Source organism: Pygocentrus nattereri, chromosome 23, assembly GCF_015220715.1.
Source record: "Pygocentrus nattereri isolate fPygNat1 chromosome 23, fPygNat1.pri, whole genome shotgun sequence".
Taxonomy (NCBI): Eukaryota; Metazoa; Chordata; class Actinopteri; order Characiformes; family Serrasalmidae; genus Pygocentrus; species Pygocentrus nattereri.
In genome coordinates this window covers 33,476,560-33,491,702 of record NC_051233.1, presented here as the reverse complement: position 1 = coordinate 33,491,702, position 15,143 = coordinate 33,476,560, and the positions used below count along the sequence as shown (strand labels likewise).

Genomic DNA, 15,143 nt, shown 5'->3' with positions numbered 1-15,143 from the left:
CACACACACAATCAGGCCTTAAACTAAAAGAGAAGAACACACGCAGTTGAGATCAGTCTTCTTGCAACAAGGCAGAGCATAGCAACAAGCATCCCTAGCAACAGGAGTATCCCTAGCAACAGAGAAATTAAGTTTTATTCCACATTCACACAGATCAGAGTGTGTTAGTGTGCGTTAAACTACAGAATATGAATTAAAACAAACTAAATGTGACTACCAGGTTGTCTCAGTAGGCCAGCCAAGAATATTCCAGAAACCACAACAGTGAGTCTATCTGATAACCATCACTTAAGTGTTCTGAGATGAGTGTGTGATGGCTTAGTCGTGCAGTTTGGACCACGCTAATTGGTGACTAGCTACGTTAGCCCCATAGCTCCAGTGCAAAACTAAAGAAGCAACCTAAACGCGTGAGCTGATGTTAGCCGAACACGTGGGGTAAGAACAGATTTAGACCTGTCAAAACCTAGAAATGTCTAGGTTGCCAACAGAGGGCATCACTATATCACCACATGCTAAGTGTTCCCCAATGACTTGCATCAATTTTTACTCATTTTAATGATCTTTTTATTAATATGTCCATAGTTTTGCCTTTTAGTGAGCTCTACATCAGATCTGTTTAGTTTGATTTATATCATTTCAACAGTGCATCTCTGTGGGAATCACCCATATCAGAACATATGATAGCATCAAGCTAACTGAGGTGCACTTTCACTTCTACACACAGTTATACTTTTGCCAGCTCTACCTAAACAAGGGTATTTGAAGCTGGCAAGACCCACATGTGACATTCTTTATTTATTTCTTTCAGTTTTTTCAGTGAAAATATTTTAGTTTAAAACCTGACTTCAAATATTATTGGAGTTTCTTAGCCTTTTAGCTATCAGAGCTATCCGCTCAGCTACTTAAACAAAACCATAGAAAATCCACATATTCAAACAGCTACCCTGATTTCAGAACACATCAGATAACCTAGATTAGTTTATATTAGTCATTAAATAACACGCTGACATTGTGTCCACAGACATTCATTCATTTTACAGCATGGAGAGGGAGCAGAAAGCGGCTAAGCAGCTTCACTCCCCTGGATATATAAGGACGTCATCAGCTATCTAGTTCTCTCTATATATGTGCAGTATATATACTATAATCAATACGTCATCAGCTATCTAGTTCTCTCTATATATGTGCAATATATATACTATAATCAATACGTCATCAGCAATCTAGTTCTCTCTATATATGTACAGTATATATACAATATGGTCAATATGTCATCAGCTATCTAGTTCTCTCTATATATGTACAATATATATACTGTAATCAATACATCATCAGCAATCTAGTTCTCTCTCTCTCTCTCCCTCTCTCTCTCTCTCTCTCTCTCTCTCTCTCTCTATATATATATATATATATGTACAGTATATATACTATGGTCAATACATCATCAGTAATCTAGTTCTCTCTCTCTCTCTCTATGTGTATATATATATGTACTATGGTACTATGGTCAATACGATACGTCATCAACAATCTAGTTCTCTATATATATGTACAGTATATATATATATATATATATATATACACATCATCAGCTATCTAGATTTTTTTTTACAGTATATATACTGTGGTCAATACAGGATGACTGAATTTCTTACATAAATGTGTAATCAGTTATATTATGATTAGGTTTGTCACAGTTGACATAATTATGCATTAGCGCCACTAATTTTTATACAAATTTGACCAAATGAGGCAAATATTTATTATATTATCCTATTATATGTATACAATATAGCAAAATAAGTAAAAATTTGAGATTCCTTAAAACAGGCTCCTGCACCATTAATGGACAGAACCTCATGGATCCTGTGTTTTTGATGCCTAAAAGAACCAAAAATCTTCACTTTATGTTTAAAATTAAAAAAACAGCTCAGACTGCAGAGATGTTAAGTTTAAGTTTAAGTTTAGGGCGCTGAAATTTTAAGCACCATTTATGTGACGTGAGCAATCACATTATGCAAAATGATTTACGCACTTAAAAAGATGGTTCTTCAAGAGTTCTTTAGTAACGAAAAAGATTCTATATAGAACCCTGAACACTCAAAGAACCTTGTGTATGATTCTTTGCATGATGAGTTCTTCAGATTGTAGCCCCAAAAAGGCTTCAGGTATTGTTACGACATTCAGCTTCTAACCATAGAAGAACCTTTTGGTGCTATATAGAATATCAGTCATGCAAAGGGTTCATTGAGTGTTCAGGGTTCCATATAGAACCATTTTGTTTTCGAAAGAACCCTAGAAAGAAACATCTTTTTAAACTGTGCACCAGAATGTGCCATATTGTGCTATAATTAGGCGAGAAATAAGTTGTGTCACACAGTTCAGACTGAACACTGGAATGCACATTGAGATTTGTAGGTTCATAAAAGCATCATTACGTCAGATTATTATTTTTTTAAGTTTGAATATAATAATATAATAATGTGATGCCTTGGTGCTCAGAACTGGGCCATAACTGTCCCCTCTTTGCACCTTGACCTGCATGTGTTTCAGAGACGTGCACTCCAAGCGGCCGACGGCTGCCGAATGAAGTGATTCGACCCTCTGAAATGAGATTACAGTGTCAACTTAAAAAGTGCAGCTACTGCAGACATGGATAAAATATATAAATGAAATAAAATATATAAATGTATATAGAAAGATATACACTCTACTCCACACATGGGTCTTTACTAAGCTCAAATTATCATAACATTCAGAATTATTATTATTATTATTATTATTATTACTATTATTAGCAGTGGCAGTCCTGAAACCTGGAGGTGCCTCCTGCAGTCATGAGAACGCAAACACTCATTCCCATTTTCTGTGCGTCGTGACTCTGATGATGCTGGCACACGTGGACCTGCCTCTGTCTGTCGGAGATGTGTAACCACGGCAACTACAGAACTCATGGCGTCATGGCAACAGGCCAAGAAGTAATACACGCACATATACACACATGTATGTGAGTCCGAGTGCAGCAGAAGCGCGGTGTACTGTAACCACACACACACACACACACACACACACACACACACACACACACACACACAAGGATACAGTTGTGTCCAAATGTTTGGGCGCCCCAGTCCAGTCATTTACAGGGAACACATTTCTGCATATGTTACTGTGTATTTACTGAATTTAACATATTAGGTGGAAAATAAAACATGTGGCACATGGAAAAGTTATGGAATGTTATGCTTTGTTTTTTCCAATATGTCAAACTCAGCAAATTAATATAAACTGCACTACAATTTAGAGAACAGCATCATATTTAAGTGTGTCTTTATAGAGTAGAGGTCACCTTATACGTGGACCGTGGTCCAAGTCTGGACCCAGACGCTGCCCTATGCAGACCTGAACCTATAATGGATAAACTATGGAGAATTATCTCATTTCCACGGGGTGGTCCTGTTTTAATCAGCAAAGCTTGTCCAGCCTTTACAGTAGCTTTAGTCCAATCACATGCGTTGTAAGTATCAAACGTGGCGCTACTCAACCAATCAGATCTGTGCATTGCAGTGAGCACTGAGACTCGAGTGAGTGACGCCACACAGTGGAGGGCCGAGGTGAGAAACAGCAGTCAGAGAAGAAAGTGAGTCAGAGGGAAGTTATTTCACATGATGTGATCTAAAAAGAGGAAACTGACAGTAAATGTTGTTGAAATCTGACCGAACTGGACTTTATTTGATCTGATATTCAGTTGTCGACTGTATAAGATGTTGATATTCCTGCTCGGCTACTTCAGTAAACAGTACATGCCACTGAGTCATAATGCAAGTTAGACATGATGATGTTTGGACCTTTGAGGATATTTTCTCCAACTGGGCTCATTGAGTTTTAATTAAAGACCCCTGTTATAGAGAATTAAAAATGGTGTTTAAAAACTTTTCATACCACTGTGCACAAATTCACCTGTACATTACACACAGTCTCACACACACACCTGCAGCGCGAGGGGCTTCCAGCGGGCATTTTTCAGCAGGCCCGGGGTGGAGCCGAATGTGTTCTGAGGCCGTTTCTTCAGCGTGAGGATGACTCCACTCGGATCTTCACGAAGAGAATTCACCAGATTCTTCAACTGCCACCCAACCTGGCAGAGAGAGAGAGTCAGACGAGTTATTCATCACACAAAGAGAAACAGATCACAGTTAAAAGACTGAGAAATATTCAGAGACCACCCTCATTTATTCAATCTCCAGCCAAAACAGCCAGCAAGTACAAGTTATTCATTCAGCCTCAAGAAAAAAGCAGGAAAAAAACAGTGAAGTGGTCCGACTTTAGATATTTACAAAGATTATGTTATGATCTAAACACTTAAAAGGGTTCTTAAGTAAAGAAAATGGTTCTACATAGAACCATGAACACTCAAAGAACCCTTTGCATGATTTATGCGTTCTTTTTCATGGTGAAACGGTTCTTCAGATTGGTGGAAAAAGGTTGGTTTATTATTACAAGCTTAACGTCGTAACAGTAGAAGAACTTTTTTTGGTTCTATATAGAACCACATACAACACATTCTCCCCAAACCTGAAGAACCAAACGGTTCTGTGAGTGTTCATGTTCAATGGTTCAATGGTTCTATATAGAACCATTTTCTTTACTTAAGAACCCTTGAAGAACCATCATTTTTAAGTGCGTATTTCAATCCTAGACATTAACAGTGATAGTAAATAGTTAAATATACACACAATCGTCATTTATAGGGCACTTTCTGTTCCGAACCCTGATCCCTAAATTTACACCTGTGAAAATAAAATTTAAAAAACTTTTTCAAAAAAAACGCTGTCCCACATTTTCATGCCACTGCCGAAACACATCTTAGCCTGTAGGCAGAGCCTTATTTTAGCCACACCCCTGCTTTTCCGAGCAGGAAGTGAGGCTGCATCCCTGTCCCTCATGGCCACATGGTGAGCAATTAGACGCCATTGTTTTGAAGTAAAAGTGTCCCAGTGTCTGAAAATCAGTGTGGAACATTAATAATCATCAATACTGAAACACATTTTGAGTGCAAATGATTAAATTTAAGAAAATATAGAACATTTTTGTGTTTTCATGAAAAATATGATGATTTGATGCATGTTCAGCTGTTCAAAGCTGCATCTGCTAGTCATGCACTGATTAGCATTATTGAGTTCTGCTCAAAAAGGCCTAAAATTGTCACGACTGTCACTACAGTCAAACGTTTTAGGAAGATTGTTTTGTTATGGAATGTTAAATCATTTATTTCAATAAAATGAACACAATTAATGTACCAGATCACTCAGAACAAATGGACTGTAGTCTAAAGTCCATGTCAGTAAAAGCTTGAAATGGGTTTTGCATTAATTAGACCGGCACGAAGACGGAGACAGAATGAAAAAGAAATAAAAGAAGCAGAAAGAGGAAGACAGAAGGGAAAAGAAGGACTGAATCCATAAATACAGCTTTTTGCCTTCCACAGTTTGAGAAAACTGAGTCAGTACATCCAACCCACTGTTTTCCTCCCTAACAGCATAGAAAGCATGGCTCTCTCTCACATACAGGGAAAACTCTCCACAGTGCTGTGTTTAGATGCATCTCCACTAGAAACAGGACGGCCTACAGTCAGACACGACACTAAAGTCCCGGCGGATCATGTGGTTTTGGGGGGATTATTTACTGTACTCGCAGGATTATCCAGGAACGACACGAATTGGCGAGCCTGCCAGGAGGAAACGGCCACCTGGCAGTCGGGTACAGCAGGATTTTCTGCGCATATCATGTTCTTTTTGTTCTGTTTGGCTGTTTATTGTGGTAGAACATCGATCGGTCCAACGCGGGACGGCTTCCTCTGCACTTATACAGTCAGCTCGCTCTGTGGTGTTGTATAACACTGCGGTGTTGTCAGGATATTGATTAAATAAGAGCGTGAAAGGAGGCCTGAGTGGCTGAGAGAGAAAGTAAGAAAGCAAGGAGGACTGATAGAGTGATAGAAGAAAAGAAAAACAACAAAGAAGCAGAGAGTAAAGGCAGAGAGGAAGAGTGAGGAAGAGGAAGGCGATGCGAGCGAAAGAAACGGAGCTCAGTTTCTCTCGCGCGGCCCATTTTCTAATCGATGATAGTACAACACCTCAGGGCATTGTGGGTAAATGGGGTCGCACATTCGTGCGCTGAATCAGGCCCGGCAGCTTCGCGAGAATGGACTCTTGTTTTCCATCCGATCGCTCGGCTAAGAATAGCAGCAATCACTTTATCGAAATCAGTTTAAAAGCTTTGCTGCGGGGCTCGCCCACATGAGAGGGCACTGTTGATGTTTTGAAAACGTGGCTATTTCAGAATACGTCTGTTTATTTCTCTCTTTCTTGGTGATTATTTGTAGGAATTGATTGTCTTTTAATGTGTTGTTAAGTGTCTGAATGCAGCTGCAGTATACAGTGTTTTTCCTGTAAAAAGAGGGACTCATTCACAACAATTACAGTTCAAAAGTCCTAGACCACCCTTCACTGGTTTAATACCCAGTCAAAACTACAGAAAATTACCCAGAAGCCTCAACAACTACAACTAATCTCAGCTGTTTGAATGTTCAGTGTTCAGTGATTCTCTCTTCCCCTTCATTCCAGCTTCCGTTCCTCTCAGGAGCCTCACGTTCAGCTCCTCAAAGGATCTGCAGACACGTCTCCAAAGCTCAGTCTGAGAAGCTGGTTGATGATTTTCTGTAGTAATCAAACCCATTCAGTGGTGCTGAGGTCTGGACTCTGGGGTGGTCAGTCCATCGTTCAGCTTCTTTGTCTGATGTGTCCGTCTCCTTTTCTCAGTGAGGTTCTTCTTGATCAGCTACACATCCTTTCAGACTCACAGCGCTGAGTGGTCTTCTCACAGTGGAAGGATGGACAGAAACACCTGTTTATGTTTTCAGATCTGGAGCAGCTTGATGTTCTCCTCTCTCTCAGAGATCAAAGCTTTCAGTGCTGTTTATCTCATGGGTGCAGTTTTCGGGTCGACCAGCACTTCCAGGTGGTTGTTAGGAGCCCCGTTTTGTCTGTCGCTCCAGGTTCCAGTTTTCTCCCTTTGACTTTACTCTGCAGTCAGACTAACCCTTATGCAAATTAATTATCTTATACATAATCCTGTGCTGGTGCCTAATGGTTGTTTTGACTGGGAATTAAAGGTGGTCACTGTATATATTTTACTATAAAGTCTACACAACCTGTGTTGACTTTTTAATAATCAGAGAGAGAGAGAGAGGAAGAAAAAGAGAGGGAGAGAGAGAATGAGAGAAAGCGAGATTGAGGGAGAGAGAGGGAATGAGTGAGAGAGGATGAGGGAGACAGAGAGAGAGAGATAATGAGAGAAAGAGAAAGAGAGAATAAGAGAAAAAGAGAATGAGGGAGAGCAAGAGAATGAGAGAGAGATAATGAGAGAAGGAGAGAGAGAGAGAGAGAATAAGAGAGAAAGATAGATTGAGGGAGCAAATGAGAGAGAGGGAGAGAGAGAATGAGAGAGAGGGAGAAAGAGAATGAGAGAGAGGGAGAAAGAGAATGAGAGAGTAATACGCACCACAGTTTGGTGGTTCACCTGAATGACCTCATCACCCGCATGAATCTTCTTACATAGATCAGCAGGAGACTAGACAGAGAGAGAGAGGGAGAGAGAGAGTAGAGAGAGAAAGAGAGAGAGAATATAGATAGATAGTAGATAGAGAGAGAAGAGAGAAAGTAGAGAAAAAGAGTAAAGAGAAGAAAAGAAAGAAAGAGAAAGCAAGAGAGTTTAGTGAGAGGTCGAGAGGAAAGAGAGCAATAGAGGGAGAGGGGCGACAAAGAGAAAAGGGAGAGACGAGAGAGAGAAAGAGAGGCAGCAGGTATGGGTGAGAGAGACAGAGAAACAATGGTAGAGAAAGGGAGAGAAAGTGGGAGAGTAATAACGCTGATGTCAGTATGTGGGGGGTTCAGATGTCAAGATAACGAGGAGGACGAGCATTAAAACGAACAGAGAAAGAAAGAAGCACTGAAGTTCCACTAAAGCACGAACACAAAGCATGAGAACATCAGCAGAGCATCAACTCACGTTCTCCGTAGTGCCTGTTATCACGTGGAGACCATCATAGGTGGATTTAATATACATCCCCTGAGCGAGAGAGAGAGAGAGAGAGAGAGAGAGAGAGAGAGAGAGAGAGAGAGAGAGAGAGAGAGAGAGTTGATATTTATCTATTATATAAGTCTTTATATAATTATTAGTTACATCGCTGCTATTGGAATGAATATAGAGTTGGAACAAAACCCTGTATCTCCAAAATAACAACTTTACAGAAGAAAGAAAAAATCCAAATCATTTTTTTGCCATTTATCATGACATTTATATACAATGTAAAGGGCAATATGCATTTTCAAATTATGTTAAAAAATGAAAAATCAACAAAAAAATAGAGATATGAGATTTTGTTCCAAGAGCAGCACTGCTGATCCACCTGCTTTAGGTCTGCCCCCTCATTAGTTTCGGGTGTTCCTTGTTTCCCCTCAGTGTATTTATACTCCTGTGTTTGTTCAGTCTCTTTGTCTTGCATTGTGGACTCTGTCTGTCGCTTGTTTTCTTTGATCTTGTCATTAGGTTTTGTTCATTACTACAAACGTCTGCTACTCAATTCCTGGACTCTGTTAAACCTGATTTGAATAAAAGCAACTCACACTTGCAGCCTGCCTCCTCGCCTCCAACGTTATAGTCTTCTAGTTCACTTTTTTAGGCAAAATATGTGTTGATAAAGCACAATATATTCATGTGTAACACATTAGGATCAATTAAATACAGTGCACCATGTCTTCAGTGTGTACATCATCTTCTCATTGTATTTTTACTGTAAATGTAATTGCGTTGCATTGTAAATGAAATATTCTAGAAATATTAATAGCATTTTATTATTTATTCATGTTGCTGCATTATTGTTATTGACTCACTAGGCCTTCATTGGGCATGACGTTGGTCAGATGAACGACCTCCAGGTGGGCAGACTGCGACACCAGAGAATCAGACGACAGAGAGATGATGTGCTCACAGATACCCGAGAGAGTCTTACACTGAGAGAGAGAGAGAGAGAGAGAGAGAGAGAGAGAGAGAGAGACAGAGAAAGATGTAGTAACAATATGTCCTATATGTATTATACATGCACACACACACACACACACACACACACACACACACACACACACACACACACACACACACACATATATATATATATATATATATATGTGTGTGTGTGTGTGTGTGTGTGTGTGTGTGTGTGTGTGTGTGTGTGTGTGTGTGAAAAACAACCCCATATCATTATCCCTCCTCTACCAAACAGCTGGCACAGTGCAGTCAGTCAGGTATTGTTCTCCAAACCCAGACCATCTGACTGACAGATAAAGAAGCTCATTCACTCCACAGAATATGTTTCCACTGCTCCAGAGTCCAGTGGCGGCATGTTTTACACACCTCCAGCTGATGCTTGGCATTTTGATGTATTTTGATTTTAGGCTTGTGTTCAGCTGTTCAGCCATAGAAACCTATTTCTTGAAGCTTCTAACATCCAGTTCTTCCATATTTCTTCCAGATACAGTTTGGAACTCTTTAGCGATGAGGATAGACACTGTGAGCTTCAGCACTCAGTGGCCCCACTCTGTGAGTTTGCGTGGTCTACAGCTTCATCACGGAACTGTTGTTGTTCCTTGACGCTTCCATTTCACAATAATAACACTTACAGTTGTCTGGGGCAGATCTAGCAGGACAGAAATCTCACAACTGACGTGTCAGAGGTGGCATCCTATGACAGTGCCTCATTTAGAGTTACTGAGCTCATCAGCACAACCCTCTACTGCCAGCGTTTGTCTATGGAGACTGAAAGGCTATGTGCTTAATTTTATCCTCCTGTTAGCAATGGGGGTGGCCGAAACACTACTAGTTACATTTGTGGTACACAAGAGCCAAACAGTAGTATTTGTGGCGGCCCAAAAGCAAAAAAAGACAAAACAATATAAAAATAAAAAGATTGATGGTTAAAAAATTTTATGACTTCACTATGCAGCATCTCTCTTGCCAGTTGCATCTATAAGTCACCGAAAAATTTATAAAACCACATTTTTTCATTTTTCTATTCAGTGTATTTGTTAATTTTCCACATCTCTGTCTCTCTTTTTCTTCCTTTTTCATCCCTCATCCTGCTCTGTCCCTCTCAGCCCTTCACTCTCTCATTCCCTCTTTATCTTCTTTATATAAAACTGATGAACAAGTCTGACCTGATTTCTGCAGCTCTTATATTTATGAGTACAGCCAGTGAGCACACAGCAGTGGGACCCACTGTTTCAGTGCTTCAGTTTGCATCACAGATGCGTGAGATACTGCACGTATGATTTCAAAGCCGGTCATGTATTTCAGACGACTCACGGACACAATAAACTGAACAGCAAACGCACTGCTGGAAACAGACTCTCAGCGCTGCTAATGGCTCCGTGCAGTCCCTCTCAGAGCAAGGAGCAAGTCACTAAGTCGTAAGTAACGAGGAAGTCCCAAGTCCTCACATCCAAGTCCTGAATCGAGTCGAGTCTCAAGTCGAGTCCCAAGTCAGTAGTCCTAATCTTTGAGTCTTAAACAAGTCAGTCTGCATTCTTCAGCTAATTTAAGGCCACAACACTGAATAACACTAACAGTCCAGTAGACAGTTTTAAAACTTGTGAGCAAAATGATGGTAAATGTACGAAGCTGATGTTGACTATTTTGCCACCTTCTTATTTGAATTTTGAATGGTGCAGCAGAATAATTGACTGTAAAGTCACATCTGCACTCAGACTCTGCAGTCAGACTCTGCAGTCAGACTGCACTCAGACTCTGCAGTCAGACTCTGCACTCAGACTCTGCAGTCAGACTCTGCAGTCAGACTCTGCACTCAGACTCTGCAGTCAGACTCTGCAGTCAGACTCTGCACTCAGACTCTGCAGTCAGACTCTGCATTCAGACTCTGCATTCAGACTCTGCAGTCAGACTCTGCACTCAGACTCTGCACTCAGACTCTGCAGTCAGACTCTGCAGTCAGACTCTGCAGTCAGACTCTGCACTCAGACTCTGCATTCAGACTCTGCACTCACACTCTGCAGTCAGACTCTGCAGTCAGACTCTGCACTCAGACTCTGCAGTCAGACTCTGCAGTCACACTCTGCAGTCAGACTCTGCACTCAGACTCTGCAGTCAGACTCTGCAGTCACACTCTGCACTCAGACTCTGCAGTCAGACTCTGCACTCAGACTCTGCAGTCAGACTCTGCAGTCAGACTCTGCACTCAGACTCTGCAGTCAGACTCTGCATTCAGACTCTGCATTCAGACTCTGCAGTCAGACTCTGCACTCAGACTCTGCACTCAGACTCTGCATTCAGACTCTGCAGTCACACTCTGCACTCAGACTCTGCAGTCAGACTCTGCATTCAGACTCTGCAGTCAGACTCTGCAGTCAGACTCTGCAGTCAGACTCTGCATTCAGACTCTGCAGTCAGACTCTGCAGTCAGACTCTGCACTCAGACTCTGCACTCAGACTCTGCAGTCAGACTCTGCATTCAGACTCTGCACTCAGACTCTGCAGTCAGACTCTGCAGTCACACTCTGCACTCAGACTCTGCAGTCAGACTCTGCAGTCAGACTCTGCACTCAGACTCTGCAGTCAGACTCTGCACTCAGACTCTGCATTCAGACTCTGCACTCACACTCTGCACTCACACTCTGCAGTCACACTCTGCACTCAGACTCTGCACTCAGACTCTGCAGTCAGACTCTGCATTCAGACTCTGCAGTCAGACTCTGCACTCAGACTCTGCAGTCAGACTCTGCATTCAGACTCTGCAGTCACACTCTGCACTCAGACTCTGCATTCAGACTCTGCATTCAGACTCTGCAGTCAGACTCTGCACTCAGACTCTGCAGTCAGACTCTGCATTCAGACTCTGCAGTCACACTCTGCACTCAGACTCTGCAGTCAGACTCTGCATTCAGACTCTGCAGTCAGACTCTGCAGTCAGACTCTGCAGTCAGACTCTGCATTCAGACTCTGCAGTCAGACTCTGCACTCAGACTCTGCACTCAGACTCTGCACTCAGACTCTGCAGTCAGACTCTGCATTCAGACTCTGCACTCACACTCTGCACTCACACTCTGCAGTCACACTCTGCACTCAGACTCTGCAGTCAGACTCTGCAGTCAGACTCTGCACTCAGACTCTGCAGTCAGACTCTGCACTCAGACTCTGCATTCAGACTCTGCACTCACACTCTGCACTCACACTCTGCACTCACACTCTGCAGTCACACTCTGCACTCAGACTCTGCATTCAGACTCTGCAGTCAGACTCTGCACTCAGACTCTGCAGTCAGACTCTGCACTCAGACTCTGCACTCACACTCTGCACTCAGACTCTGCAGTCAGACTATTCAGTCAGACTCGACACCTCTGGCTGCTGTATGACATACGAAGCAGACAACAATGAGACACCATGTGGAACAGTTACAGTCAGGGAAAGGTTTCAGGTTTCATACATCAAAGTAGGGGATGTGTATATACATATACACATATATATATACACACATATATATCTATCACTCTATAAATACAGTTCTACAGTTACAGACTGTAGTCCATCTGTTTCTCTGATACTTTGTTAGCCCCCTTTTACCCTGTTCTTCAGTGGTCAGGACCCCCATGGACCCTCACAGAGCAGGTACTATTTCGGTGGTGGGTCATTCTCAGCACTGCAGTAACACTGACATGGTGGTGGTGTCTTAGTGTGTGTTGCGCTAATCTGAGTGGATATACAGTATACAGTAAGTGGAGCTGATAAAGTGGACAATGAAGGTAGAAACAAAGAGGTGGTCAGAATGTGATTCCAGATTGGTGCATATAGATAGATAGATAGATAGATAGATAGATAGATAGATAGATAGATAGATAGATAGAGTTGTGTGCGTATGTGTGTGTGTGTGTGTGTGTGTGTGTGTGTGTGTGTGTGTGTGTGTGTGTGTGTGTGTGTGTGTGTGTGTGTGTGTGTGTGTGCGTGTGTGTGCGTGTGTGTGTGTAAAGTAAAACACTCACCACATGTAGAATCTTATTCTCAGTTTCATACACAGTGCAGTCCTGAAATACACACATTATATTAGCTATGCTGTGGAAAATATTAGACCATATTAATACTATAATTACACCCATATTTTATAAATGCTATAACATTTTAGAATCTTTTGTCTTACTATGGAGAGCTTAACTGTAATATACACATTATCTTTTATATTTCTAATTAATGCATTTTTGTCTTAAAATAGTTCCATATCATATCATATATAACAAAACTTTGTATCTCCATTTTTATCATTTTTTAGTTTTGACATTATTTGAAAATTCTTGTTGAACTTTACATTGTGTGTAAATTTCATGATGAATGGACCAAAAGAAATGGCCCAAAATTTCTTGGAAAAAACTCTGGTTCCATTAACTTACATTAAAAGTAAAGCATGTTTTTTCCTGCTCCTGTAAAGTTACTATTTCAGAGATATGAGGTTTTGTATGTATCTATGTGTAATAAAGGGTTTTGTATGTATCTGTGTGTAATAAAATTAGCATCTATATGTAATAATAATGTCTCATATGAATTATGTGCAATGTAATTATAATTATTGTGTAGATAGTATTATTGTGTAATCCAGTATTGGCATCGAAATAGCACTGAACACTGAACACAGTCCAGTTTATTTAACTACAAAAACAAAGAATCATGCAACAAGCAACACACACATAAACACACACACACAAAGACACACACACACACAGACAGACACACACATAGACACACCTGTTGCACTATGGTGGTTAACTCGAGACAGAGTTGGACAATGTTGTTCTTCAGCACCGAATACTCAGTGACACTGACAAACGGAGACCTGCAACCAGAACACACACACACACACAAACACACACACACACACACACACACACACACACACACACAGAGGTGAGGGTTTTTATTAAGCACTAAATACAGCTCTACACAATTAGCCACAAAATACACAAACATATACACATTGTAGTCGGTCCAAGTCAATGTTTACAAATAATATTGAATAAAAATGATTCCAAAATTACAAAGAAACTGCAAACATTTAAAATAGTTAAACCTCATAGCATTATCCCCTCCTCCTCCAAACTTTACAGTTTTATATACAACCCCATTTCCAAAAAAGGTCCAAAAAAACAAAATTCAATGATATGCAAACTCTATATTTCATTGAGCATGGAACAAAAACAACTAATCAAATGTTGAAACTGGGAAATTTTATTGTTTTTTTACAAATATTTGCCCATTTTGAATTTGATGAAAACACGTTCCAAAAAAGTTGGGACGGGGGCATTTTTACCACTGTGTGGCAATTACCTCTTCTTTTACAACTCTGTTTGGTAACTAAGGAGACACTGCTATAGTTTTGAAAGTAAAATGCTTTCTTGCTTTTGTTTAATACAGGATTTCAGCTAATCAGAAGTTTGTCACTTGTCGTATTTTTAATTTTAAATCTTCTCAGTGGGTGACAGGTCTGGACTGCAGGCAGGTCAGTTTAGCACCCAGACTCTTTAAATACGGAGCAATGCTGCTGTAATATATGCAGAATGTGGTTTGACATTGTCTTGCTGAAATAATCTAGGCCTTTCCTGAAAAAGACGTCATCTGGATGGCAGCATGTGTTGCCAAATCATGTGTATATCATTCAGCATTAATGATGCCTTCACAGATGAGCATGTCACCCATGCCATGTGCACTAATGCCCCCTTATACCATCATGAACACTGGCTTTTGAATTGTGGACTGATTACAAGCTGAGTGGTCTTTAGCCCGGAGGACACAGTGTCCATGATTTCCAAAAAGAATTTTAAATGAGCTCAGGCCCAGAGAAGGTGGCAGCATTTCCGGATCCTGTTTATATTTGGTTTCTTCTTTGTGTTTTAGAGCTTTAACTTGCATTTGTGGATGCAGTGATGAGCTGTTTCCACAGACAGTGGTTTTCAGAAGTGTTTCTGAGCCCATGAAGTGATTAATGCAGTGCCGCCTGAGGGCCCGAAGATCACGGCCAATAAATAATG

At 40.8% G+C, this 15,143-nt stretch overlaps 1 protein-coding gene across 1 annotated transcript in view; it reads right to left on the bottom strand.

The window, feature by feature from the left end:
* Positions 1–15,143, bottom strand: part of si:ch211-26b3.4 (connector enhancer of kinase suppressor of ras 2) — a 65,907-nt gene that overhangs the window by 30,377 nt on the left and 20,387 nt on the right. Inside the window, exons 4-9 of the mRNA XM_017721892.2 lie at positions 13,864–13,951; positions 13,110–13,151; positions 8,955–9,074; positions 8,071–8,130; positions 7,564–7,632; positions 3,992–4,138 (exon numbers count right to left, since the gene is read on the bottom strand). Of these exons, the coding sequence (XP_017577381.1) occupies positions 3,992–4,138; positions 7,564–7,632; positions 8,071–8,130; positions 8,955–9,074; positions 13,110–13,151; positions 13,864–13,951 (526 nt within the window). The remainder of the gene's footprint in view (positions 1–3,991; positions 4,139–7,563; positions 7,633–8,070; positions 8,131–8,954; positions 9,075–13,109; positions 13,152–13,863; positions 13,952–15,143) is intronic.